General features: G+C 34.6%; 1 protein-coding gene across 8 annotated transcripts; it reads right to left on the reverse strand.

Annotated features, from left to right (window-relative positions):
- LOC107142895 (solute carrier family 22 member 22-like) lies at positions 1-25,041 on the reverse strand. Of its 8 annotated transcripts, none has more exons than XM_048802068.1 (12): positions 24,964-25,041; positions 23,027-23,230; positions 20,868-21,291; positions 17,005-17,108; positions 14,291-14,445; positions 14,023-14,191; positions 13,032-13,155; positions 11,252-11,367; positions 9,020-9,234; positions 5,579-5,687; positions 2,729-2,932; positions 1-1,464 (listed from the first exon to the last, which is right to left on the reverse strand). In XM_048802068.1, exons 3-12 carry the CDS (start codon positions 21,267-21,269, stop codon positions 1,395-1,397), a joined length of 1,668 nt encoding a protein of 555 aa, XP_048658025.1. In that variant the 5' UTR covers positions 21,270-21,291; positions 23,027-23,230; positions 24,964-25,041; the 3' UTR covers positions 1-1,394. The 8 variants fall into 8 exon arrangements, with proteins under 8 accessions (XP_048658025.1, XP_048658024.1, XP_048658027.1 ...); XM_048802067.1 differs by lacking the exon at positions 24,964-25,041 and adding an exon at positions 23,839-24,143; XM_048802070.1 differs by lacking the exon at positions 24,964-25,041 and adding an exon at positions 23,736-23,826 and having other exon boundaries at positions 20,868-21,186.
- Positions 25,042-25,710: the final 669 nt, after the last annotated feature.

A 25,710-nucleotide genomic window follows, 5' to 3' on the forward strand; every position in this document is an offset into this window, starting at 1 on the left:
TAATTTTACAATTATGTTTATGTCATCTTTATTCTTAAGAGCTAAACACTGGAAACAATTCAAATGTACTATATTCACACAATAAATGTGCTATATTCACACAATAAATTACTATATAGCAATTTTTAAAAATAACTATTAATATACATAATAATATGAGTGAATCTCAAAAATAGTATGTTTAGAGAATGGATTTTGTAAATAGAGTTACCCCCACATATTAACAAAAGAATAGTATGCTCTTTCCCCAAATTCTTTCATTAGTTTAAAGGAATTAGGCATCACTAGCCTGATTGCTCAGAACTTGTGAACAACAGGAAATGGTTTATAGTTGCAAATTTTCTACATCTTGAGGGGCAAAACCAGCCTCTGATCTTTCATTATACCTCCTGAACTCAGCAGAACATTTGCTTTGACATCACTTGTGCTTCTAATATCCATGTTCATTATTTGTTTCCTGTCTTGAGCCAGGTGGAGCTAATTCAGGCAAGTTATGAAGAGGGTTTATGGTCCACATGGGCTGGCAACCATAACTCAGGAAGGAAGTAACATACCCAGGCCTTTCTGGAATGTGGAAAAACCTAAGCCTTATAATCTGGTTTGGTATGTTTTTTTCCAACCCAGTCTCTACTCAGAAACATTGGATGGGAAAGATGAATACGCATCCCATGATTGTCCATCTGGGTTGCTCATTGATGTGACTCCCAAGTTGATCTGTTTATCCATTGTTCACTACCAAAATGGGAAGAAGAGCTCAATTTATGATGATTATGATGTTGCTCAACTGCAGTTTTATTATATTTTCATTTTGTGTCTAAAAACTGAAATTCTGGACTTACTATATGTTCTTTTAAAGAGACTTATGCTTTAACTACTCATAGCAGCATCTGAAGCATCTAAATGACTATGTTATTCATCATATTCAATAACTTTTCTATAGTTATTCTCATTAGTATGCTCAACGGTCTTTCTATATATAAATACACATGCATGTGTACATATCTGTGTGTGTATGTATATACATATACATATATATATGTAATGAAAAACATGGATTTTAAATCAAAAGTTTTCTTAGACAGTTTGTCTTCAATGTTCAATTTTAAGCAGATCCCTTTCCATTTAATTCTAAGAAAAACTTTCTATTGTACCAATTTATTTTCCATTTTTAATGTGAGGAACCTGATCATCAACATTCATTTATGCCTTAAACTTCAAATCTATATTATGGGTTGTTCACTGAAGGGTTATTTTTGTGACTTATTAATTAATAAGTATGTTAATGTATGTCCATCAAAGGCCACAGTTATAGAAAGAAAGAAAACAATCAAAATGTTGCTTAGGATTATGTGAAAATATGTGAATCTCTTCCGCTCTGTATATGTCTGGTCTCTTCAGCACTCAGTGGTTGCCAAGAGGACTTTTCTTTGTTTTTTTCGGGTGCTCTTGTTTCTTAACTCGTACCTGTAATCAAAGAAGCAAAATAAAAACAGATGAGTGGCCAGAATGGATCTGGAGGAAACAAAAAACAAATTTTGGTTTGTACTGCAGTGAAGTTTATGCCTCTCTTACAAATGCGTTGTTACTTCTCAACATCCTTTTGAGCAAGGAGCACTAAATTAGCACCATCGTTTTAAAGATGACCAATACATGTCTCTGAGACCTCATGTAATCTACCCAGTTTGCCACTTAAAAGCAGGTTTGGAATCCAAATCCAAGAGCTTTTTATTTCTAATTCTATGCTATTTTATCTTCAGCGTATTATTTCCACTCAATAAAGATCACCTATTCTATGAAATTAGATATGACAAAACATGAATCACTGATTCCATCTTCATGTAAAACCTGATTGAAAGCAGGGACTGCTACAGTGACTTGGGCTACAGACAATCCTCCCCTTAGCAAACTTTAACCATTATCTCAGTGTTTCCTTAAAGTACTGCTTGGGACACCAGCTTTAGAGCATTTTGGTGATTCTTTCTAGTTTTAATTACACAAAACCAAACTTCTTTCCAATGATGAAGTTACAACAGCCTTCTAGGGTTAGCCAAAGGACTTAAAATGTTAGAACATAGGTTGGGAAAGAAATATATGTATCTTTTATCAGAATTCTAAACAGAACAAGAAATAAAGTTTTCTGGAAACATGGATAATGTGAAGTTGATCACATACTTGCCACTTATAGACTGCCTTCAGATGCAATGTATTTTATCTTAAGGAAAAATATGAGATACTTGCATTGGCAAGGGATAGATAAAATATGAATTTTTGCAAAGTTTGTAGCTGAATTCATATCCTGCTTACATTTGTTGCATATTCACATTTCTCACCATATATCTGGATCCGGAAGATCAAAGTTTGAGACTGGAAACTTGAGGTTTTCCATTTGGGGAGCTAAGAAGCAATAAACTATGTATTTTTGTGAGTTCAATGTTATGAATTTAAGTGGTAATACCACTATCAATCTTCACCCCCAAATGTATTGTTCATTTTGGAATGAAGTTGTTCATGTAGACTCAGTCAAGTGTTCCCACTGACCCACTTCATGGGCTTTGCCCATGAAGTTTTATTTATCCCTGTTAAACCTTCCATTTTCTCACATGCAGTATAGAAACAATACATTTTTAATCAAAGATTACTTGTCCTGATGCTTATAGAGCACTTTGTAAATAGTAAAATTATGAAAAAATATTAGATAATCTCCATATATAATAAATATATAACTTACCTTTTCTCCATGTCCTTGATGGTTTCAATAAGCGGAAGATTAAAGGACTCTGGCAGAAAGTAGGCAAATGCTGACGCTACTATGGGAAAGGTCCCAAAGAGGATGGCCGGAAGATGGACAAAATACAGCCTCATTGAAAGTACTAAAGCAGACAATGTTGCTGCTGTTCTGGCGATGAAAAAGAGAATGCCCTGTATCGTTGACCTTCCAAAAGAGAAAACATTTTCTGGAAAAGTTTGAATCTGTGAGTGCAGCCCTTTCTTCAAATTCTAGCTCATGCACACCATTTCTCCGTGCAGCTTACTGAGACCACCCAGAGCCAAAGTGAGGTTTCCCTGCTGTCAATGCCATGGGCTTGGTGTGCATTTACTTGGTTGTTGCTAACTGACCCTTATAAAGCATTTTTTTCATTTTAGACATATCTGGTTTATTTTTTCAGCCACCTGTAAGGAATTTAAAGGTACATTTCTATGTTTTATACAGAATACAACTTATATGTGATTTGGTGATCCCTCATCTATAAAATGAAGAAAGCATGCACTAATTCAAAGGTTATGTAGTGCAAAATTGGGGTTACCTGGTAAAACACAAGATAACAAATTTGAATTTCAGAAAAGAACAACAATATTCTACTATAAACAGGAATCAGAAAATATTTACTTACTGATGCGTTCATTTGTATTCAAGAATATGGAGTCTGAAATTTCAATTTCATTGGTTTCCCAGTATTCTTTCCATCTCTTTCTCTATTTCTTCCTTTCTTTTCCTGTTTCTTTCCTTCTTTTTTCTTTCTTTCTCTTTTTTTTTTCTTTCTCAACTAAATCTAGCCAACCTAAATAATCTATGTGAATGTTCCTTGTAAATTTTTATATGAATCCTAGAAAGAAACATTAGGTTTCTTTTATAATATTAGACTGATGTGGAGTTTTTTCTTATACAAATTGATCATTTTAAAGGACAATTTATTGCCGGAAATAAGATTTTTTAAAATAAAGAAATTTTCTCAGTGATTTCAACAACTGATAGTTCAAGTTATATCAACATCTTATTTCTCTACAGAAACTGGGTAGCCATTTCACATATATTTTCTTATGATATCCACAAAAATTTCTATTCTGATATGTGTCATATTTTATGTACTTTTATAAAGGTTGAAATTGAGTCTTGAAAAGATAAAGAAAATGGGAAAAGCACATCAGATCACTCAGGAGCACACATAGGTGGGTGATGAGACAATGCCTAAAGGGTACAAGGTTTCAATCACACAAGATAAATCAGTTCTAACACTTACTTCAGTAGGTATAATACCTATAGCACAGTGCCTATACCTAAAAACACTGCATACTCATGTCACATTTTCTTGCCAGATGTCATAATAATGATAACAAAAGGTAGGAGGAAATTTTGGGATGTGATGGATATGTTTGTGGCCTTCATGATGATCATCATTTTATGGAAGTATAGTTATCCTCAAATTCATAAAGTCAAATACATTAAATATATACAGAATTTTGTATGTTAAATCATACCAAAATAAGCTGCTTCAAAAATTAATTTTTTGAGCAAACCCAATTATTTATACTTGTTGATTTATACATATTTTGTCTGTTGATTGATAGTATGTATCATGCTAGGAATTTTATGAAGTCCTCTACAAAAAAGGAGAAACATGGTATGAAATAAAATCCCCTAAGATATAGAAGAACACATTTCTTCAGATGATTTTTTTTTAAGATGGATAGAAAAGCATGAAATGGTAATTGATAGTAAAGTGTTTTCAAATAGCATGTAGTATTTGGTAACTTTAATAGAAGAGTCTTCCATGGTTAACTGAAATAGTGTGGCATTAATAGAAAAATTAATCCAAAGATTTACTGCAAAATAAATAATTGAACAAACAAAGTTTTAAAATAAACTTTGCAAAGAAATAATCGAAATAGCTATTTTCCATGTTTTCTTTGCCATATTGTCTGAAATTCTGCTATTGCATTTTTAAAATCTTAGATTATGAAAATTATTCAAGCTTCTATATTAAAGATAGAAATAATTTAGGAAACCAGGCATGGTGGTGCATGCCTGTAATCCCAGCAGCTCAGGAGGCTGAGCAGAAAGATTAAAAATTCAAAGCCAGCCTAAGCAAAAGCCAGGTTCTAAGCAATTCAATTAGACACTTTCTCTAAATAAAATACAAAATAGGACAGGAGATGTGGCTTAGTGGCCAAGTGCCCCTGAGTTCAATTCCCACTTTCCCTCCCCGCCCAGAAAAGGAAATAATTTGGGATGTATTTTCCTGCAAGGATTGAGGATTAGGCTTGGCATATAAGCATAATACCTATGACCCTGTATTGTAAAGACAGTCTTGAACAGGAATTTCTACTCATGGCAGACACAGGTCCATAGTTATGATTTTGTGCAATATGAGTTCTAGTATTATACTTTTGTCCATTCATTACTACACAATATTTTGTTTTTACAGATAAAAGTAACTTTAGAAAGGTGCACCTTTTTCTAATTTGCACAAAGATGTTCTTTGAGCTACCAAAGAGGTTATGAAATAGGCTCAGGTAGGTTATTATTCTAAGTCTGAAGTGGGTAGGGTGGGAAGACAATCATGGACTGTATTTTGGCTAGGAGTTTTGGATACATGGTAATGTGGAGAGAATTAGGAAAATGTTGCAAAATAATTTGATCTGATAAAACATGTGCCAGGCATAGTCTGTCAACTATTCTCAAAATTCACTGAAGTAACTTTTTAAATAAATTTTATTTACTCATTTAAATCTTCTAGAAGATTCAATCAGTATTCAACAAAAATTATCAAGATAGAATATTTGCAATTTCTTTTCTTACCTCAGTACTGTGGCTGAGAGTTCGTTGGAAAAGATTAAAAGTACGGATGAAAGGACAGAAACAGATGATCTTCCCAAGAGGTAAAGAGTGAGGCGCAGAACATACATCTCTGTGAACAATATTTGGGGGAAAATATTGGGTTGTATCAACATTTACTTTTTCATTCATTTGTTTTACAAATATTTCATAAGTATTTACCAACAGGCAATTATCTGGAATCATACTTTGTTTTAAAGGACTGGGGAAGAATATTTTGTCCTTCATGTACCCTCTGCCCTCTAAGCTTAAGATTTTGGCTTTTATTGAATAAATCATCAGAGAAACAGATAGTAAGACAGCTTAAAAGAGAGGAATTGCAAAGCTCATACTCTCTCACATTATATGCAAAAACCAACTAGACTGGATTAAAGACTTAAACCTGAAAGTGTAAAAGTGCTGGAAGAAAACATGAGGTAAAGCTTCTCATGTTAAAAAGAATAACTTCTGCACAGCAAAGGAAAATTCAACAGAGTGAGAAGGCAACCTACAGAACAGAATATCATCAAATCATATAACTGAGAAGGAGGTAATTTTCAAAATACATGGGGAAATCCTAAAACTGAATTACCAAAAAAATAAAAAATAAAAAGAAAGAAAGAAATTCTAAGTAACCTATTTTAAAAATGGGCAAAGGACTTCAATAGACATTTCTCCAAAGAAGATATGCAAATGATCAACAGGTATATGCAGACATGACTAATATTCCTGTTCATGAGCAAACTGCAATCAAAACCCCAGTGAGATATTACCTGCCTACTGATTGAGATGGCAATTCTAAAAACACAAAAGATAAGTTTTGGTGAGGATATTGAGAAAAAGGAACCTCTGTGCTCTGTTGATAGGAATGTAAAATGGTACTGCAGCTATGGAAAATAATACATAGGTTTTATAAAAAAATAAAAATAGAATTATCACAAGATCCAATAATCTCATATCTGAGGATATATTCAAAAGAATCAAAATGAAAACAATGAAGAGATACCTACAGTCCCATGTCCATTGCAGCTTTATTTACAACAGCCATAATATGGAAACAGCCCAAATATCTGGATACAGACGAACAAATGAAAAATATATATATATGGTATACAATACAATGAAATGTTATTCAGCCTTAACACAAAAGAAAGAAATTCTTTCTTTTGAGACATTATGAATGGACTTAGAAGACATTATGCAAGGTGAAATGAATCAAGAAAGAAAGACAAGTTCTGTCTGATTCCTCATATACTAGGAATCAAAAATTCCCAAGTACAAACAGAATGATGGCTGCTAGGGAATGGGGACGTGGGCACAGGAAGTTGCTCCATGGTTATCAAGTTGCAGTTACCCAAGCTAAGTAAGTCCCAGAGACCTGCTGAACAGAGTGGTTTCCAAAGTTTGCAATAAGTTATTGTGCACGTAAAAATTTGTTAAGAGAGTGGACTTCATGTGAACTGTTCTTACACTCTTTCTGGTGCACCCTTTCTGTCTTTCTTTACTAAGTAAACCCCCACTTATCTGTAGTGACTCAACTCAGATGACTTCTACAATAACTGGCTATTTATCAAGACTATATACATGTACACATACACACACCCTTAACTGGGTCATTTGTTCACAATGCATGCAAGAAAATCAGTAGATTCTGGTAATGTTATTTAGTAGAAGTAAAGGGTCAGTCCCAAAAGAGTTTATATTCAAGTAGAGGAAACAAAGAAAAGTCCAGAGGTGATGGTCTATGATAGTCAAAGGTGAGACCGTTCAAAACATGTGGGAGCCCAAGAAAGACACTCAACTTAAAACTGGGCTGGGAGGAAGGCCTTCTTGAAGAAGTGACATGAAAGTAGAGACCAGATAATAAGAGGGACTTGGAAGCTAAGGTGGAAAGACATCTGGAAGATCTTGTCTGAGAAAGAGAATTATTCACACATACCTACAGTTTTTTAAAGTGTGAACTAAAGTATAAAAAACTAGCTACCAGGGACTATATCAGGAGAATAGTTTATAAAGCATATATTACATAGAGCATATTTATAAAGATGCTCATACAAAGAAGAGGTTGGCTAAGGAAAAGTTAAAATGGGTACAGCAGAATCCGGAGATATTTCGGACACTTAGGCTGCCCTTCAGAGAGGGCATTGGCAGGACTAGTTACAAAATAATTAGAGCTGGGAGTGGTGGTGTGAGAGTTTGCTCTTCATGGATGATAGTCAATAGAGGTCAATGTATAGAAATAGCAATAAGAACAGAAATAAGACAATATACTCAGGATTTACTTAAGTTTATAAATGTGTCATCCTTAGAACACAAATCTATATTCCCCACAGCCTTCTTAACTTTTGCCAAATTATTCCCCTTCCCGCATTTTTAAAATGCAGTTTCACTAAATACCTTTGTCAGAAACATGAAAATCATTTTAACTGACTGATTTTTTTCTCATTCTTTATTTTCAGTGAATTCCCAAGATTTGGGGATTTTTCCTCCAGAATACGTCTTGACTGCATACCCTGTTTCCTATTCCTAAGGATACTGCCCTTCTTCAGTCCCTCCCATATAATAAGACTAACCATGGCCTGTGACTCTAGCTTTACATTCTTTCTATAAATACACTGAAATCAGCCATATTGACGTTGTCCAAATAGAAAACTGCAGTTTTGATTGATAAAGAACTTCAGTAGCATATTATTAACTAAAGATAAGTGATATATATTCTTTTTAAAAATATATTTCTTCTTTTTTAAAACATTTTTTTAGTTGTCAATGGACCTTTATTTTGCTTATTTATATGTGGTGCTGAGGATCAAAACCAGTGCCTCACACATGCTAGGCAAGTGCTCTACCACCGAGCCACAACCCCAGCCCCAGGTGATATGTTCTTGAACCAAGTCATTACCTATCTCCTACATCCTCAAAATATATAATCTAATAATGCAATGATCAGGATGTCTCCCAAATACCTTTTGCACATATTTTCTCTTCCTGCTCTCTGTATTTCTCTACTACTACCTGTACCTGTATTCTCTTCCTGTATTTCTTCATCAGGTAAATTCCTACTTTCCTGTAGTGACGAAATTTGGAAGCCATCTAAAGAGACTTTGGAACTAACAACTTGTAATTAGCACAAATTACATGATGCTGTGGGGCCCAGCACATATTGCTACTTTCAGTTTTCCCAGGCATGACTTTATTTTATCAGTAATATTTAGTGCCTGGTAAAGCTGGTGTAATAGCTCCTGTTCAAGGAAACCATAAAGGTGGACCTCTATTTATTAAGCAATATATGACCCTCAAAGCACCTAGATTTTGAAACTAGACTGCAGCGTTCTTCTTGGCATTCGTCGAATGTGAATTCTGTTTTTTATTTGGCCCTGTTTAAAGACTTGCATTTCTAATGAGATTCTAAACACAGAAAAGTCTCACCTTTAGGCACAAATATAGGGATCAGAATAGAAATTCCAAGAATAATGAGTGAAAAACCGCTTGAAGGGCGACGGTTGACATACTTTAATATAAAATAGGAAAGAAATTTGCTGGGCAAGTCTGTTATGCCTAGTAAAAACTGGGTCAGGAATATGTTTTTCCCCAAATTCTCAATATCCAGCAGGAGACCATAGAAGCTGAATGTTGTTGAAAACCTGTGAGAGAAAGCAGAGAGGTATTCAATATACTCAGAAGTAAACATGCTTTTGTGTGTGTGTGTGTGTGTGTGTGTCTGTGTGTATGGAAGCACATGTGTGTTTGAAATATGTATTTCCTTCACACATGATTAAAATCAAAATATTCCAAGTATGCAATGAAATGGAAAGATTTATAAGGCAATGGAATTTATTTAGTAAAACTTGAAAAAAAATGATCACTGAAACAAAGTCTCAATGAATTGAGCTAGGGGTTAAATAACTCAATTTATCAAAAACAAAATGCATTTGGTCTAAGTTCTGGATAGGAGTATTCCAAGATCCAAAATGAAAACTGAAAATAATTTAGTCACAAAGAGAAAGAAAAGATGATTTATTTCATAATTTCATAGATCATTATGTTCGTCTAGATTTTTGCATCTCTTAAAAAATAATGTTGACTTACAATATCTTTGTAATTTGAAAAGAACTGACATAAAAATCAATTTTCTGTAATTAGGAAGAAAATATTAGTAACTTTTTATTTGAAATTACTAGTTAAATTGCAGTAAATTAAATTCCATGCATATATGTCAAAATGAACCCAACTATTACGTATAATTTATCAATAAGAGCAAAAAATGTCAAATCACTACAGTTTATTAAATCAGTAGAGTAGAATAATAGACATAAGCAATGTCTATACATGAATATCTACATAACTTCATGCTTCATACTAAATTTATATTCTATAAGAATATGAATTTTATGAACATAATATTTTCAGAGTTTGATTTTCTAAATTCATTTATACAGTTTCCCTAGGTAAGAAATAGATTCATTATTTGAGTCTTAACACATTGACTTGTACCTAGTATGCATCCATACATCTAAATGAACAACCAAGAAAATGAGAGAGGAGTTATTTCCCAGAACATGAGGACAAAAAGATAATTTTTAAAAATATCTGTTGTAATTTTTTTAATCTAATATATACTTTTTGTCAATTCTTAAAATACCTACTACAAAGATAAGATGTAACTCTCTCTCCAATTGCCTATAGTTTTTAGGAGACCATAATTATTTTTAAACTACACTAGAAAATGATGGTAAATTGTTTTAAAACTTTAGAATAATTTTAACATTTCAGTTTATATTTTGAATAATATCGTGTTGATCCAGGCCATTCTGACCTGTTTACTTTATTCAGATACTAGAAGATCTCAAATAGCCACACAGGGGTATTTGTTCATACTTATTTGTATGTTTATAATAAGTGTTGGGAAACACATAGCCCTTTTTAGTGATGGTCCCCATATTTTAAGTCATGGGCTCAGTCTGTGAGCTGCCAGATTCAGCATAAGCGTTCACAATAACAGTCAATGTGTCTTTGGGGAAGACATGTAACTTCTCTTGCTCTCATTTTGCTCATCTTCAGATTTGGGCTAATCATACATCTCAAATGATCAAGCTATCAATTTTATCCTTTATTGATTTTTGTAAAATGTATCAATCACTTCCAGTGCATCACTTTATCCAGGTTTTCTCATGTAACTATACAATGTATTTTTTAAAAGTGTACATTTAAAACAATTGAAAACCAAGAGGGATAGGATTCCAAATTAGCCTTTGGCAAAACTTGATATGGAATTTGTATCTATATAATTCAAAATATTATGTTATTAACCTTAGGACTATGGTGTTTTGTAGTAAAATAAGATGGATCAATTCATCTGAAAACCAGCTTTCTCTTTCCTCTCATTTAATAGAACTTTGTTGGGGTCTCATTTGCCTTTTCATTTTGATCTTTCTATTTCTCCAGTTTCTATAAATCATAACTATTCCATAGGCCCATTTCCAAAACTTGACATCATATAGGTTTCCTTATCATTTCCTAATCCTCTTTGCATTTCTTTTTCTGTTATTTTAATTAAAAGGGTGGAGGATTTGCACCCTTAAAGCAGGCATTCCCCAAATTGCTCAGCATGATCCTCAAATTGTGAATGTGTGTTCAAAGATGAAAAAGCAAACCACTTACGCTAAAACGGACGTAAAAAGCACTGTCTTGAATACTGCAGGTTTACACATGATCTCTTTCATTCTGAAAGATTCTCTCTTGGTATTCAATTCTTCCTTCATTTTGGATATCAAAATCTTCACACACATACACACACACAGACACACACACACACACAAAAGCAAGATATTTAGAGTCAGGAAAAAGTTCTTTTATTTCCAAAATTGTTCCTTCTGCTCCCTGGAGCTGTCAACACTCTATTGTGGAATCAAAGAAACAATGATTATCTTATAAAACCACATTGGCATGCATGAAATTTAAAGCACCTAACAATCGATAAGGTGATTTAAATCACTGAAAAAAAAAAAACAATATTTAAATGAACATTTAAAATCATATCACTTATATATTTTATAAAACTTCTCTCCAAGTGATACAAAATGTTGTGGAAAACCTTTTCTGGAGGGTCTAACAATTGTGAGATTATTTATTGCTTGTTAGGATCATTGATGTACCCTTTTGAAAGAGCTCTAATTAGCTAAATCATGTTCACAACTGAACCACAATTATCATAAAACCACCACTAAATTCTTGTTAAGAAAATCCCATTACATTAATTACATAAAGTCATTTGTAGTCCCATGGTGGTGAATCTCCTCCCTGGTGAAATACTTGAAGCATTTCAATTAACTTTCTTTATTGTATTACTGGAGATTTTGATATATTTTAGTTTTGATAATTATATGTACAATAATTTGATTTTATATATTCAAGAAATATATAGCAATAGACCAGTTTTATAGATTCAAACTTTATAAACATTTTTAGTTAAGTAATTATATGTATCCCTTTTAAAATTTAAAACATTACAGTGTAATCAAGAACTGGGATATTCATATCTGGCTTTTTATCTACTCTCCCTGTGGTCTCAGCCATCATCTCTCAAGCATATTTGAAGTCTTATATGTCTAATACATCATATTGGATCAGTTTCCCATTCAAATGTTATACATTGTATTTACCCCCAGGAACCTATTAATCCTCTTGGTGGTTTTCTTTTCCTAAACGGGGAGAATGATTATAATTGATCAACCATTCACATAAATCTATCAAGAGAACCAAAACTCATTGGATGCATATAAGAGCCTAACTTATTGCAGACGGGAGAGGAGACAACACTAAAAAAACAAAACACCCATGACGTGCTTTATTGGATTAGACTTTTCCATCTAGAATATATTGTTGATAGCTATAAACTGTAAATAATTAAAATACTGTTTTTGGAATCAATTTGCTGAGATTTCATTCAATATCTTTTAAAGGGACCTAAATCACTTCAGGTACATGAGAGACCTGGATAATTCAAATATTACTTCCTCTTGAAGATATCAAAAAAACAGCAATTTTAATATGTTTTAGAGCAACCCATGAGCAGGGAATGTCCTGTCAGAGAATGATAAGAATAGATGTTATTACAGAGAATCAGAAACAAAGAATATGGATACAACTGTGACTCTTCATTTACTTCAATATCTAGTATGATGAATACTTGTGAAATACCTGTGCACCTGCCTCCAGTCAATTCTTTTTAAATTCCCAGTATAATATCAAAATAATTGTGCAAATCCACAAATACTGGGTATACACAAAGGGTAGTAGTAATAATAATAATTGAATTCAAGTCTGTCCTGACTTCTGTCATTTCTTGGCTATGTATACCTATAATTTTACTCATTTTTGTTTCATCTGTTGATGACAGAGAGAAGTGTATTGAAAGAAGTGGTACCCAGGTTTCCCTTACCTCAGAAGTCAGACTTTCTGCCACCTCTTTCTTTCCATTAATACGAGCAATTCTCTGGAGCTCTTTTAATGCTTGTTCTGTTTTTCCGGTTGCCATGAGCCAGCGGACTGACTCTGAGATCCCACTGTTTAAAAGGAGACAGGTGGAGTTTCTGCAGGGTGATGTTACATTCCAGTCCACAGAGATGCTTGTCCATTCATGGACAGCGCTAATCTTTCCAGAACATTGTTTAGAAAGGGTTAACTGTGGGGTTAATCAATTCCCTACCTACACTTCAACCCTGTTTCCAGCCACTCTATACAGCAGCAACAGGAAGAAGAATGTTTGCATTTTTGTTTGTTTGTTTGTTTGGTTGGTTTATGAGTAAGCTGTAAAGATTCCTTGATTCAAAATATAAATGTTCTTTTCTTTCTCTGTTTCACATTTTTACTTCAGAAATTACTGCCCCTTCCATGTGCGACTCTGAGTTTCTCAATTTTTAAGTGTGAACCTTCTGAAGTTCTTAGAAGTTTTGAATATTATCAAAATTTTATATTATCATATACTAATTGATCTCTAGTATTTTATCTCTGAGAAGATTAATTAAAATTTATGAACACAAAAATAAGTGCTTGGGAAACAAAAGACCATGTTATTTCTCCCCTAAACATAAAACAGAAAAGAATCTGTCTTCCCACCCTGCCACAGTCTCTCATGTAGCCATGTTTTGCTGTGGGCTGATCTGGGAAGGATCTCAGCAACCAAGCAAAAACAGGATAGAGGAAGCAAAAATTTTAAGCCACAAGCTCACCTAATTTTATTATAAATTTACTAAAGGGTCCATTCTTTTATAATTGAGTTTTCTCTTTTAATTTTAAATAGTTTTTTGGGGTATTACACCTAAAAATGGCCCTGAGAGCAATGAATGGCAATATATCCCTCAGTAGAGATAAACTTTTATGTGTCGTAATCACTTAAGCAAATGGCTCTGTATTCACCAAAGTTCACGTACCAGGAAAAGAGAGAAAGAATGAGATAGGGCAAGGCAATGACCAACTGGAGCATGTGCCAATCCCGGAAAAGGTAAGCCACGCCTGCAAATGATGCCTGGCCAATACTTCCAGATAATGAGAAAAGCATGGTAGCCACTAGTTGCCATTTTGATGAGTTTCCTTCAAAAACTAAAGGAAATAAAAAGCAAAAGAAGATATCTAAAACCATTTGGGAAAGATGACTGAAAAACTGTCATAGCACATGTGCACAAATCAAGGCCAACTTACGAAATACGCAAGTGTTGTTTAGAACTGCACTCAGGCAGACAGATGACATGAATCTCAGAATACAGTAAATGGTGAAGACCGGAGCGAAGGCACAGCAGGTGCTCAGGATTCCATAGGCCAGGCAACAAGAGACCAGCAGTGGCTTCCGTCCAAACCTAGAGTAGCAGTAGTTAGTGAAGAATCTAGCAAGTGGTTACATGTCATCAGGGCATTCCTAAAGAACGTCCAAAACTGAGTTTCTAGTTTTCTAAGTAACTACAACCATAGTGTCACCCCCATAATGGTCACTCTAGAAATGACCAGTAAACTGAGATTTATTTTTTACTTGAATATTAGAGTCAAGTCACTAATTGCATGCCATTAATACAACAGAATTTACACAATAATGTATTAAAATAATTGTGCAAATCCGAAAATACTGGGTATACACAAAGGGTAGTAGTAATCATAATAATTGAATTCAAGTCTGTCTTGACTTCTATCATTTCTTGGTTATGTATACCAATAATTTTACTCATTTTTTCAACTGTTGATGATAGAAAGAAGTGTATTACTTAAATATTAGAGTTCAAATCACTAATTGTATGCCATTAATACAGCAGAATTTACACACAATACATTTACCAAAATAATTAGAGTGATTTTTTTTAAGACAAAAAAAGGTGCCATGCTCAGTGGTTCACATCTGTAATCTCAGCAGCTCCAGATGCTGAGGCAGGAGGATTGTAAGTTCAAAGCCAGCCTTAGCAAAAGTGAGGCACTGAGCAATTAAGTGAGACCCTGTCTCTAAATAAAATATAAAACAGGGCTGGGAATATGGCTCAGTGGCCAAGAGCCCCCGAGTTCAATCCCCAGCACACAAACCCACCCCCCCAAAAAGACAGAAAAGGTATAAAGGTGCAAATGGTACCATATGACTGACATTCTGTTCTACTCACTGTTATAGAATGAGCACTGGATTTAAAATATCAATCCACATTGATCTATGCCTAAAAAGCTTTAGTTCTATGAGTGTCTCCGTAAGCTGTGTAGATGCTACCTTTCAAACATGCTTTACATATATTTTTAAAACAAGGCACGCAATTTCAGGTAACTATCTTTTCTAGTTCTTTGCTCAAAAATCAGCAAACCAACTTTGGGAGAAAAGACTGTTTAGTACTCTTTAAAAAAATAATGATTGTTTCCAAAGTATGACTCACAAAGGATTTAATAAATTGTGATAAAAAGGTCACAAAATAAAAACTTTATTATGATTTTCTTTGTGCATATGGTGGCAGAAATTAAATCCAAGATCCAGTGCGTGCTAGGCCAGCCCTCTACCACTGAGCTACCTCCCCAGCCCTGCAATAAAAATTTATTTTAAATCTTTATCCCTTAGTGGGATAACATTTTACTATATCTGTCCATAGAGCAGCAGAACACTTTACCATAGAGGCAAGTCAATCTTTTCAGTTATGATCTCTTCTCATCTCAATCCCCCAAAGTAAATTTATCCTGTTCTCTTCATAATTGATAAAAGCAAGAGTGATATATTTTCTTTGGAGAACTATAAGTGCAATCTCCACTGTAAGTTCTTTAGAAGTGCTACCCATGTAACTCATGGAAAGAATAAGAAAGCTAATATTTAGAATTTATCATTTCCATTTTATAGACAAGAGTGATAAATATCAAAAGTATATGGAAACAGTGTGGGCTTCTTTCATGCTTTACAGTAAATTCTAGTTCTTTTGAATTTATATTACAACATTTACCCAATGTGCAGTTGATAGTTTATAGATCATACATTTTATCCACCTTCTTTATAATATCAGTATCTGTGAAGGTTGTTATTGATTTGCATACTTGTTTATTTCAGATATACTAGAACTCAGATTAGATAATTTGTCCATTTCTGGTCCTGTTTCCATCAAAGTAAGTACCCTCCAAGTTTTAATGCCTCTCTGTATTCTAATTCTCACCTTTGATAGATATTTTTGAGAATTAACTGGATTATTTTCTTCCTTATTAAGATTAATATTCTTAATCTTTTGTTTTAAATCTGCCTTATTATTAATCTGGATCCCTCCCTTACCCTTTTCTCTCTAGTCTGTTTCTAGAAATTTTATCCATGGTTTTCTGACCAATCATCAAAGTAGTAAAATTTTTCCTTCTTTTCATAAAATTTATTAAAGTCTACCCACAAATGAATCTCCCTATATCACTACATTAAGAACACTAGACATATTAAAAAATACAACATGCATGCAATCAGTGTTTTGAGTTATCAAATGTTTCTGGTTGTCCTCACTTCCAAATTAAAGGAGAAAACAAAGATTCAGTGCTCACAAAAAAAAAAAAAAAACAAAAAACACAGCTTCTTAACTTTATCTCTCAAGGTTACCTTTTTCAAGCTTTATTTGTCAATCATACTTGTTATTCTACATTTCTTAAACATTTTTGCCTCCCTGTTTTTGTTTGTTTACACCTACCTCCATCCTGGGAACTTTCGATTCTTTATGGACAATTCAAGCTCCACTCCTGTTGGCCTGTGCCAGGGACTTCAGTCTTTCAACATTTATATTCCCTTGAGACATATCCATCTATCATTTGGTTTCCATTTTTTGCATACTTAGATTATTTTAATGTATATAATTATTAATAGAAATGTGCACATAGTCTTTTCAAATGCATATTTGGGTTTTCAAAATGAACCTTATTCAGAAGAGAAATCTCACCTGTCAGAAATGAGGCCACTTAGAGCAGAGCCCACCAAGTGCCCTGACAGGGTGATGGCTTGTGCAAAGTATTTGAATGACTTATAATCACACACCAAGTCCCACTGGAAAAGATTGGATAGAAAATGGAATACGTAAATAATTAAAAATGGCAGTCAAGAGGATGGCATAAATACAACTACTGAGTAAATTGGTTGGTTTTTTTGAAAAATTATAAAAGTTACTTTAATATTGACAATAGCTATATTCTAGACTGTAGACTAGAATCTGGAACCTATAATTACTCAATACTGTAGACAATACTTGTATTACAATAAAGTTTAAAATCTTGGTGGCAAAAGAGGAAGGTAATATGTACAAGAGAAGTGTATCAATATAACAATTTTCAATGAAAGCTAAGTTCATGATCCTTTTAAATCATAATACAAGTTAGCTTTCCCTCACCATCTAGAAAGTAGCAACAGTTTTCTCCTTTGAATTCTTAGCTATTGGATTTGAGTATTTTGACTGCAGAACAAAAGCCATATTTAATATAAAATTATTTTTATTTGTACAACCAGGAAGAAAATGAGTTTTCTTTCTAGCAGAATGCATAGTCAGGTTAAGGTTATAAAGAGAAGATGATTCAAGCGTGATTTTTCTACTTTGCACAATCAGAAACCAACCAGCCAACCAACTAATGAGCTGGAGGGCAAGAGAAATAGAAAGATTAATGGGGAAGAGCACAAGAGAAGAAGAAAGTTTAGACCAACTGCATTTCCAACAAGTCTTCTACAATCTCTTCCATCCATCCACACATCCAACTTTTTCCACGCTCAGTGGAGGATGCAATAGAAGCCTATGACAACAACTTCAGAGGAGTACATCTCACAGAGACATAAAGTTTCTTTAAAAACTCTTTTACAGACGATGCCATGCTGGGGCATTGTATCATAGCAGGACAGGTATTGATAAGTTCAGAAAAGCTTTTGTGACTGTCATGAGATCCTAGAGCAACAAGAAGAATCTATAAAAGTTATATGGAATATGCATAAATATGATATATTGACGGAGAAGTCAAGGGAATCAAAAGTCTTCAAGGATAGAAAAAAATGGAATGAAACCAAATAAAAGATGTCTTCAAAACTAGTATGTTGTAGTGACAGTGTAGGTGTCTCCAGTGATGAAACCATGTGGGTTGATACACCTTGCTCAAAAAAGAGCAAGAATCAGAAGCACCCACAATGTGGGCAGTGGTATAGCTTTGCACACTCTCCATCTCTAAGGTCTTGGTGTTGCACAGGACTCCTTGAACCAATTTGTCTTATGAGTGAACTAAAAGAAAAGCTTAAAAAGATGAATTTATGTTATTCACTGAGAACATATCAATAAGGAAGAAAAATAAAAACATGAAAGTAACTGAATTGCAAAAAAAGGCGATTATGTCATAGAATATTACAGATCCTATGCTTAAAAATGAAACTAAAAGCTAGGCAAACTGAGTAAAATAATAGTAATTTCCAGATGCTACAACTTAATTGAACATACCGTGAAAATTCTACAATGACACAAAATGTGGTAACTGCTGGAAAAGAATGTGTAGCACAAAAAAGGATTTGTCAGAGACCAACAGATGTCCCTAAGAAGGAAAAATCTTTAAACAGAGACCTGAGTTAGGCATACATGGAGCTAAATTGAGAGGGTTTTTTAGAGGAGGATACATGCCAAATAGATATAAAGTTGGAAGGAAAGACCACAACATTGGTGGTGAAGTTGTGTAGTAGGCAATAAAGTCTCTTGTAAGCAAAAGGCAGTGTGATAAGGAGTGGAAATTACATAAAATTAGAATATAATAAGAGGCCATAAGATGAAGGATCTTGAAGCAAAGTTACATGGAATGCTCCATTGGGTAGAAGGACCCATTAGCCTGTTGATACTTAAAACAGTGTAAAAGTCCTGTCACACCGGAATACTTAATGTTTGTTAAGTTAATCAATAATACCCCAAGGTTAAACCAGGATCTTCAGGCCTTCATTAAATGCAAACTCATACCTTATTAGAAGTGAATAAACCTAAGCACAGAACCAGGGGTATAGAAAGTACTGGAACCACAGTCCCCTGGTTCACTCTGTAACCTTGGATAACTGACCTTTCTCAACAGTTCATCTCTTTACTCTTTACAGAATAAATTGCTTACAGGAGTTATATTGAGACATTATTTGTTCATTTTCTACTGAAATATTAAACTAATTATGGGAAACAACATCAAGCTAAATTTTTGAAGTGAATATAATATTACATAAGAATATAAAGCTAATATAGAATATGTTGATGGATGAATACCAAACCTGCAGTTATTCTATCCATGATAATTGTCTACCAGAACATAACATTTTTAAGCTTTCTATAAATCAATGCAAAACTTTTATAAAAAACATATTAACATAAAGAAGAAGATGGTTTTATTTTAAAATTGTTATTTAAAAACATAATGGGAGTAAACATTTTAATAGAATATGTCAAATATATGGCTATCCTACTAATTGATAGTTTCAAAGTGTATAAAATATACAAGATTGTTTAAGATTTGAGACTTATCCTTAATTCAGCATCTCAATATCTAAAAGGAGAAGCCAGACCAAGAATAGTAGATGACCATGAAAACCAGATGAACAAAGCACAAATATCTGAAGTTTGTATTCCTAATTTTCATTAAGTTCCCCAGTCATACAGAGTACTATTCTTCTGATAAAATGGGTTATGAATTCAGTACATTTCCTTTAATTGCAAAGTACCTAACTAAACATTTCTACTCAACTCATTAGGAACTTCCCATTTTTCTGAGTTAACATTTAATAATAATTGAGTTTACACTAGAAGGACCTTAGTATGTAGGTGAAATAAGCCAAGGCTTGAAGTGATCCAGAAATGAATGGTTTCCTTATGTATCGTTAATCAGGTATGTGATGATAGCAGAGGAACACAGCCTCTCTTAACATATATTCTCTCATTTCTGCTTTCACTGAAGAGGGCTTTGGTTATACTTTGCATATAATGTACAGTATTTGTCATGTTTCAGATGCCCATTTCAAATATATAAAACAACAATTTAGAACACTAAGAGTTAAATTTGTTGAAGTTGTCTATGCACCAGATTTCAAATATTTTGGGAGAGGAGCAGGGTACCAGGGATTGAACTCAGGGGCACTCAACCAGCCCTATTTTGTATTTTATTTAGAGACAAGATCTCACTGAGTTGCTTTGCACCTCGCTTTTGAACTTCGGATCCTCCTACCTCAGCCTCCGGACGGAGCTGGAAGGGTTATAGGTGTGTGCTACCGTGCCTGGCTTCAAGTATTTTATACATATTGTTCCTATCATCCTTCCTAGTGTGAAATAGTCAACATATTATGTAGGAAATTGTGTTTTAATAATTATGCTAAGATAACACTAATAACTTGGGATTTCTCTAAAAAAATAAAATAAAAAATAAGCGGTAAAATCATCTTCTATTAAACATTAGTAAAATAAGACAGAAAACAGCTGTGACAGATTTCAGATTTTTTACCTAGACCATCTGAGTTCTGAGATTCACTCTTTTAAATATACAAAAATGGTGGTCCATGTTGCTTTTAGAAATATAAAAATGGATATCAATAAGGCATATATCAAAGGCATAATACTACTGCGCTTGACTTTGAAACCACATCTGCCTGGGGAAAATACACATGTGTATATGAACATGCACATGCGCATGCACACACGCACACCTCTTTGTGTAAGCTTCTCATCCCCTTTCCTATCTTTGGATAATTTATGCAAATTGAAAACTGTCATTCCTCCACACTCAATTCACTCCCTATCACCCCCTATTAATGTATTACCTCCATAACGATGGTAGAGGTGAAAACACTTTGGTCATATATCCACCCATCCAGGCATGGCTCTGTCTCAGGATCAGTATAATTGACAGCTGACACATTGGGATCTAAGAGTTGCCACTGGGTCTGGCGAAAGCGATGACATTGCTCAGGCTTCTGGTTTGGGCCCACAGGGATGGAGACCCTCAGAAGAGCTTCAGCTGTCAGGTTTATGGTGACATTGGCTTCAAATTTGGGATTGCCCAGGAGGTGGACATGGCAGTGGTGAGCGGGCATGGCTGCTGTAAAGTTCTCAATGTAATCATGAGGACTTGTCAGGATACTTGAAAGCATGAAAAAGATAATTGTCAAAACCTGAAACTTCCCATTGTCGCCTACATGTTTTAGAAGTTCTTCAAAGTCCATGTTTTAAACCTGTGAATATTAGCTGAAGAATAATAGATTTTTCAGGTTAGAAATGATAATTTTAAAAAATCTTGAGTTAAATGATTAAGACAATGTTTCCCTAAATTAGAAAATTGAAGCATTCACAAATTAATTTTCAAACAACAAGATTATTTTCCCTATCTCCTTAAAAAATTTCATAAACAAGGTGTACTATTTTCACTGCACTGAGAACAACATGTTCTATTTCATAATGACAGAGATTCCAAAGAAGAAATTCCCCTAAATGGGCAATTCCGTTGAATTTATACCATTTTTAGAAATTATAGTTAACATACAATACAATGAATTGAATTCTGCACAGCTCTCAGGACATAAAGATATTAATTGGCAAAGATTGTACAAATTCAGGGTACACGATGTAATGATTGCATAACAACTATCATGGCCAAATTAATTAACACATCCATCAGCATATAATGCCTAGCCTCAAATTCCCATAATTTGTTCACCTTAAAACTGCATTTGTATCCTTTAACCAATATCTTCCCATTTACCCACCACACCCCAGCACTTGGTGAACTCTATTCTCCATTTTGGTTCAATAAGTTCAACATTTTTAGTTTGTTATGGTTTAGGTATGTGGTATCCCTAAAAAGCTCATGTGTGAGGCAACACAAGAACATTCACAGGTGGGATGATTGGGTTATAAAAATCTTAACCCAATTAGTGAATTAATCCTTTGGTAGAGATTAATTGAGTGATAACTGATGACAGGTAGGGTGTGGCTGGAGGAAGTTACTGGGGGCATGCTTTGGGGGTATATATTTTGTATCTATATCTGAAATCTCTTTCTGCTGTTTATTACCAGGTGAGTTGCTTCCATCCACCACACTCTTCTGCCATGATGATCTGCCTTACCTCAAGCCCCAAAGAATGAAGCTGGCTGTCCAACAACTGAGACCTCTGAAACCATGTGCCCCCAAATAAACTTTTCCTCTTCTAAGTAAGGTCTCTTAGTCACAACAGTAAAAAAAGCTGACTAAAACAGTTTGAAAATATAAGTCACATCATACAGTATTTACCTTTCCATGTCTGGTTTATTTCAAATAGAATAATGTCCCTTTAGTTTCATTTGAATTATCAAATACAATAATAATATTAAATTATTGTATTTGTATTGTATTGAAGAATAATACTTGTGTGTGTGTATCATATTCTTTACTTATACATACAGGTATATTTTAGAATGTTTAATATTGCCAATCATCAGAGAAATTAAAATGAAAACTATTTGGTATATCACTTCACACCTCTTAAGGTGGTTATTGATAAAAAGACAAAAGTATTGGTGAAGAGCCCTCAAACATTGTTGACAGGCATTCAAAGTACTAAAGTTACTAAAAAAAATAATATGGAGTTTCCTCAAAAGGGTACAAATAGAACCACCATACAATCCAGCAGTCCCACTCCTGAGAATAAATCCAAAGGAAATGAAATAGCAAGTCAAAGAGATACCTGTTCTCCCACGTTCATTGCAGAATGAGTCAAAATAGTCAAGATATGGAACTACTAAGCAGGAAATACTACTCAGGAAATAATTTTGATGAAAAATGTTTACTCTTGCCTGCTCTGGCACAAATGATAAGCAAATACATATGACAGAAAGTCATATTTTGCAAACAAAAACACACGTACATGCTCTGATTTGATGTCTGAAACAAAAGTGTTCCCTGAAGAGTGAGAGCCTAATTAGTTCACCTGTTCAGGGGAGTTATCTTTATAAACCTTCGTTGCAGAGTTGCAGAGGGTTGTCTGGTGATGAGGTAGGAGGACAGGACTCTCATGAAGAAATCATCAGGTTTGAAGCTACTCGGCTGAGAGAAGCCTAACAGCACTGCCAAGGGCCACCTTTAACAGGATCGTGGCTGAGAAGAACCTTGAAAATCATGTACTGGGACTAATGGGATAGTCCTAAAAGGCTGTCAAGGAGTAAAACAGATGATCTTAAAATATGCATATTTCTCTCTTCTGTACCATGTGAATATATGCAGAGTTCTGAGGTAGCTGAAACTTCTAAGTATTTGAGATGACTGATATGTTAATCACATTGGTTTAATTATTCCATATTATATTCATAAATTATAAGTTTTTGTTCCCCATAAATATATACATTTATGATTTATTGTGTTACAATTTAAAAAATAAAATTAAAAAAATCCAGATATGCAAAAAAAAGACATTGACATTCAACCAGAATGTGATCAAACAGCCTGAAAGCTAACAATATGAGGTACTTAAATCAATGTTTTCATATTCCCATTAACTACTTCTTATTAAATACTAGGGACCCAAGAGTCACATCCAACCTCCTCCTATATTTCTCTATATTAAACTCTTCTTTTTGCTTTGAAGACTCGACTCAATATTCTCATGGTAACCATCAACCCCTATGCTGGTATGATAAGAGAGAAGAAGGTGCCCTACCTGCATGTGGTCTCTGTTGAACACAGAAGCACACAGAGAAAGATCCTAAATCTGAGCTGAAGAATAAATGCCCAGTACAAGTTATGAGAAGTTAATACTTTACCTCTTGCCTCGGAGTACGTCCACAGAAAGTTCAAATCGCTGAAACTGAGTTTCATTTCACTGGGCTAGTTATTATTATCTGCTTGAAGCTAACACTAAGGAATGGGAAATAGAACAAACTCAAGTGCTTCCTTGCTTATTTTCTGTGTTTCTATGTACACAGAGCTCATACTGTAAACTTGTCTGTCATCCCTGCTGCTGTCACCCAGGCTTTATCAACTGTACCTAAAAACGCTAAAATTTTTAATAGAACATTTGTCCAACATAATGAAGCTTTAGAAAAGTTGGCATTCGGTTACCACTCAACCAGAAATTATATAATCACACAATTATACTGGAAAAACTGTTTGTTTAATTGATTTAATGTTAGATCAATATTCAAGTTGGAAAAAATTTAACATTTTCATTCTATGAACATTAGGAGAAAGTAGGGCATCATACTCCAGCCAGGTAGCTCAGTCATGAACTCGTGACCATGGAGATGAGTAGGGAGAGCAGCACCAGAAGTAAACAAGAATTTTCCCCATCTGTGTTCGTATTACATTACTAATGTTCTGTTGACCAGAGTGTCACGGTGAAGCTCAAAAGCAAGGATATAATCTGTGCATCTTCAGTAAGACAAATGAAAAAGTTATGGAGCAAACAATATAGAGACAGGTGATGTATTTAATCCATTCAAATAATCAATTTAACACTAATTTATTAAATGTAAATAAAACTCTATCTTTTCTTCTAATTTAACTTTAGCTTATAATACTTCACTTCCATTTAAATGATTTAACCCCATGTTTAGTCATTTTAAATATTAATGGAATATTGTGAGGGATTTCTCTTCTCCCAAAGAAGTGATGAATTTAGTGGATTTAGTGGTGGATTTAGTGGTTTCAACTAGCTCTAGTAGTTAGTTTTACACTGCTATAATAAAACACCTGGTTAGATTTTAAAAAAAAAGTTTATTTAGCTTATAGTTCTGCAGGTTTAAGGGCATGGTACTGGCATTGGCTCAGTTCTGGTAAAGATCCCATAGCAGATGACATCATAAACATCACAATGGCAAAAGGGTGTGCAGAAGCAAGAGATCTTATTGCCAGACAAGAGAGCAATTCAAGAGTAAGGTCATACTTACAACTGGTTCCCATGAAGACTAACTCAGAGTCCCATGAGAATTTCCTTCACATCCATTCCAAGAATGTGTTACCATTGAAATAAGAACCTCCCACTGAGAAGGAAGATGGCGGCAAGGGGAGTGCATTGCCCCCGTGTGCTGCTTCACTGTGTGGGAGTATGACAAGTCAGGACGGCTAAAGGATATCTTGTTAGGAATTTCCAGCAATAGTGGGGTGCTCCGGAACCTGGAGGAAGGATTTCCATCGCACGAGGATCGGCTACGGGGACTCAAACGCGAGAGGTTTGTCGCACTGAGGGTAACACTGCTTATTCAGCAAATCGCCCCGCGGCTAGAGTCTGCAGCGCGCGCTGGGATAGAGATGCAGGGTTACAGCGCTGCAGTTTCTGCCAGCCGTGCAAGCACCGTACTCTGGGCTGAATTCTGGGTTCGAGACGGGGGAAGGAAGCGGTCCATCTCTGTTCTCCACACCGGTCAGACCACAGAGGAGGCCAGCAGCCACCATGTTGGTAAACTGACGTCACCTTCCCTGTTTTCGACTGACCGCAGCTCATTCAGCCATAGATCAGGTAATTTCAGGCTGCAATTCGCCTGTGGCTTGCAGACAGATTGCTAGGGTTCAGCGCCTGGGTGCTTCTTAGAACCTGATCTTATCGGAGAGAACACCGAGCCCGGGGCGGCCGAGTTCCAGCTCCCGGAACCGTCCCGGAACCGCCCTGGCCCAGGGCTGTGGAGCCTGCGGAGGCT

Source organism: Marmota marmota, unplaced genomic scaffold (assembly GCF_001458135.2).
Source record: "Marmota marmota marmota unplaced genomic scaffold, marMar, whole genome shotgun sequence".
NCBI classification, from domain to species: domain Eukaryota; kingdom Metazoa; phylum Chordata; class Mammalia; order Rodentia; family Sciuridae; genus Marmota; species Marmota marmota.

What these genes read in the sequence shown, in the direction of transcription:
- LOC107142895 (XM_048802068.1), bottom strand. Translation starts at nt 21,269, where the DNA reads ATGGACTTTGAAGAACTTCTAAAACATGTAGGCGACAATGGGAAGTTT. An exon ending in CTCTCAGCCACAGTACTGAG is followed by an intron (nt 2,933 to 5,578) that starts GTAAGAAAAGAA and finishes CTCTTTTGGAAG; the next exon opens with GTCAACGATACAGGGCATTC. An exon ending in ATCAAGGACATGGAGAAAAG is followed by an intron (nt 1,465 to 2,728) that starts GTAAGTTATATA and finishes CTTTGATTACAG; the next exon opens with GTACGAGTTAAGAAACAAGA.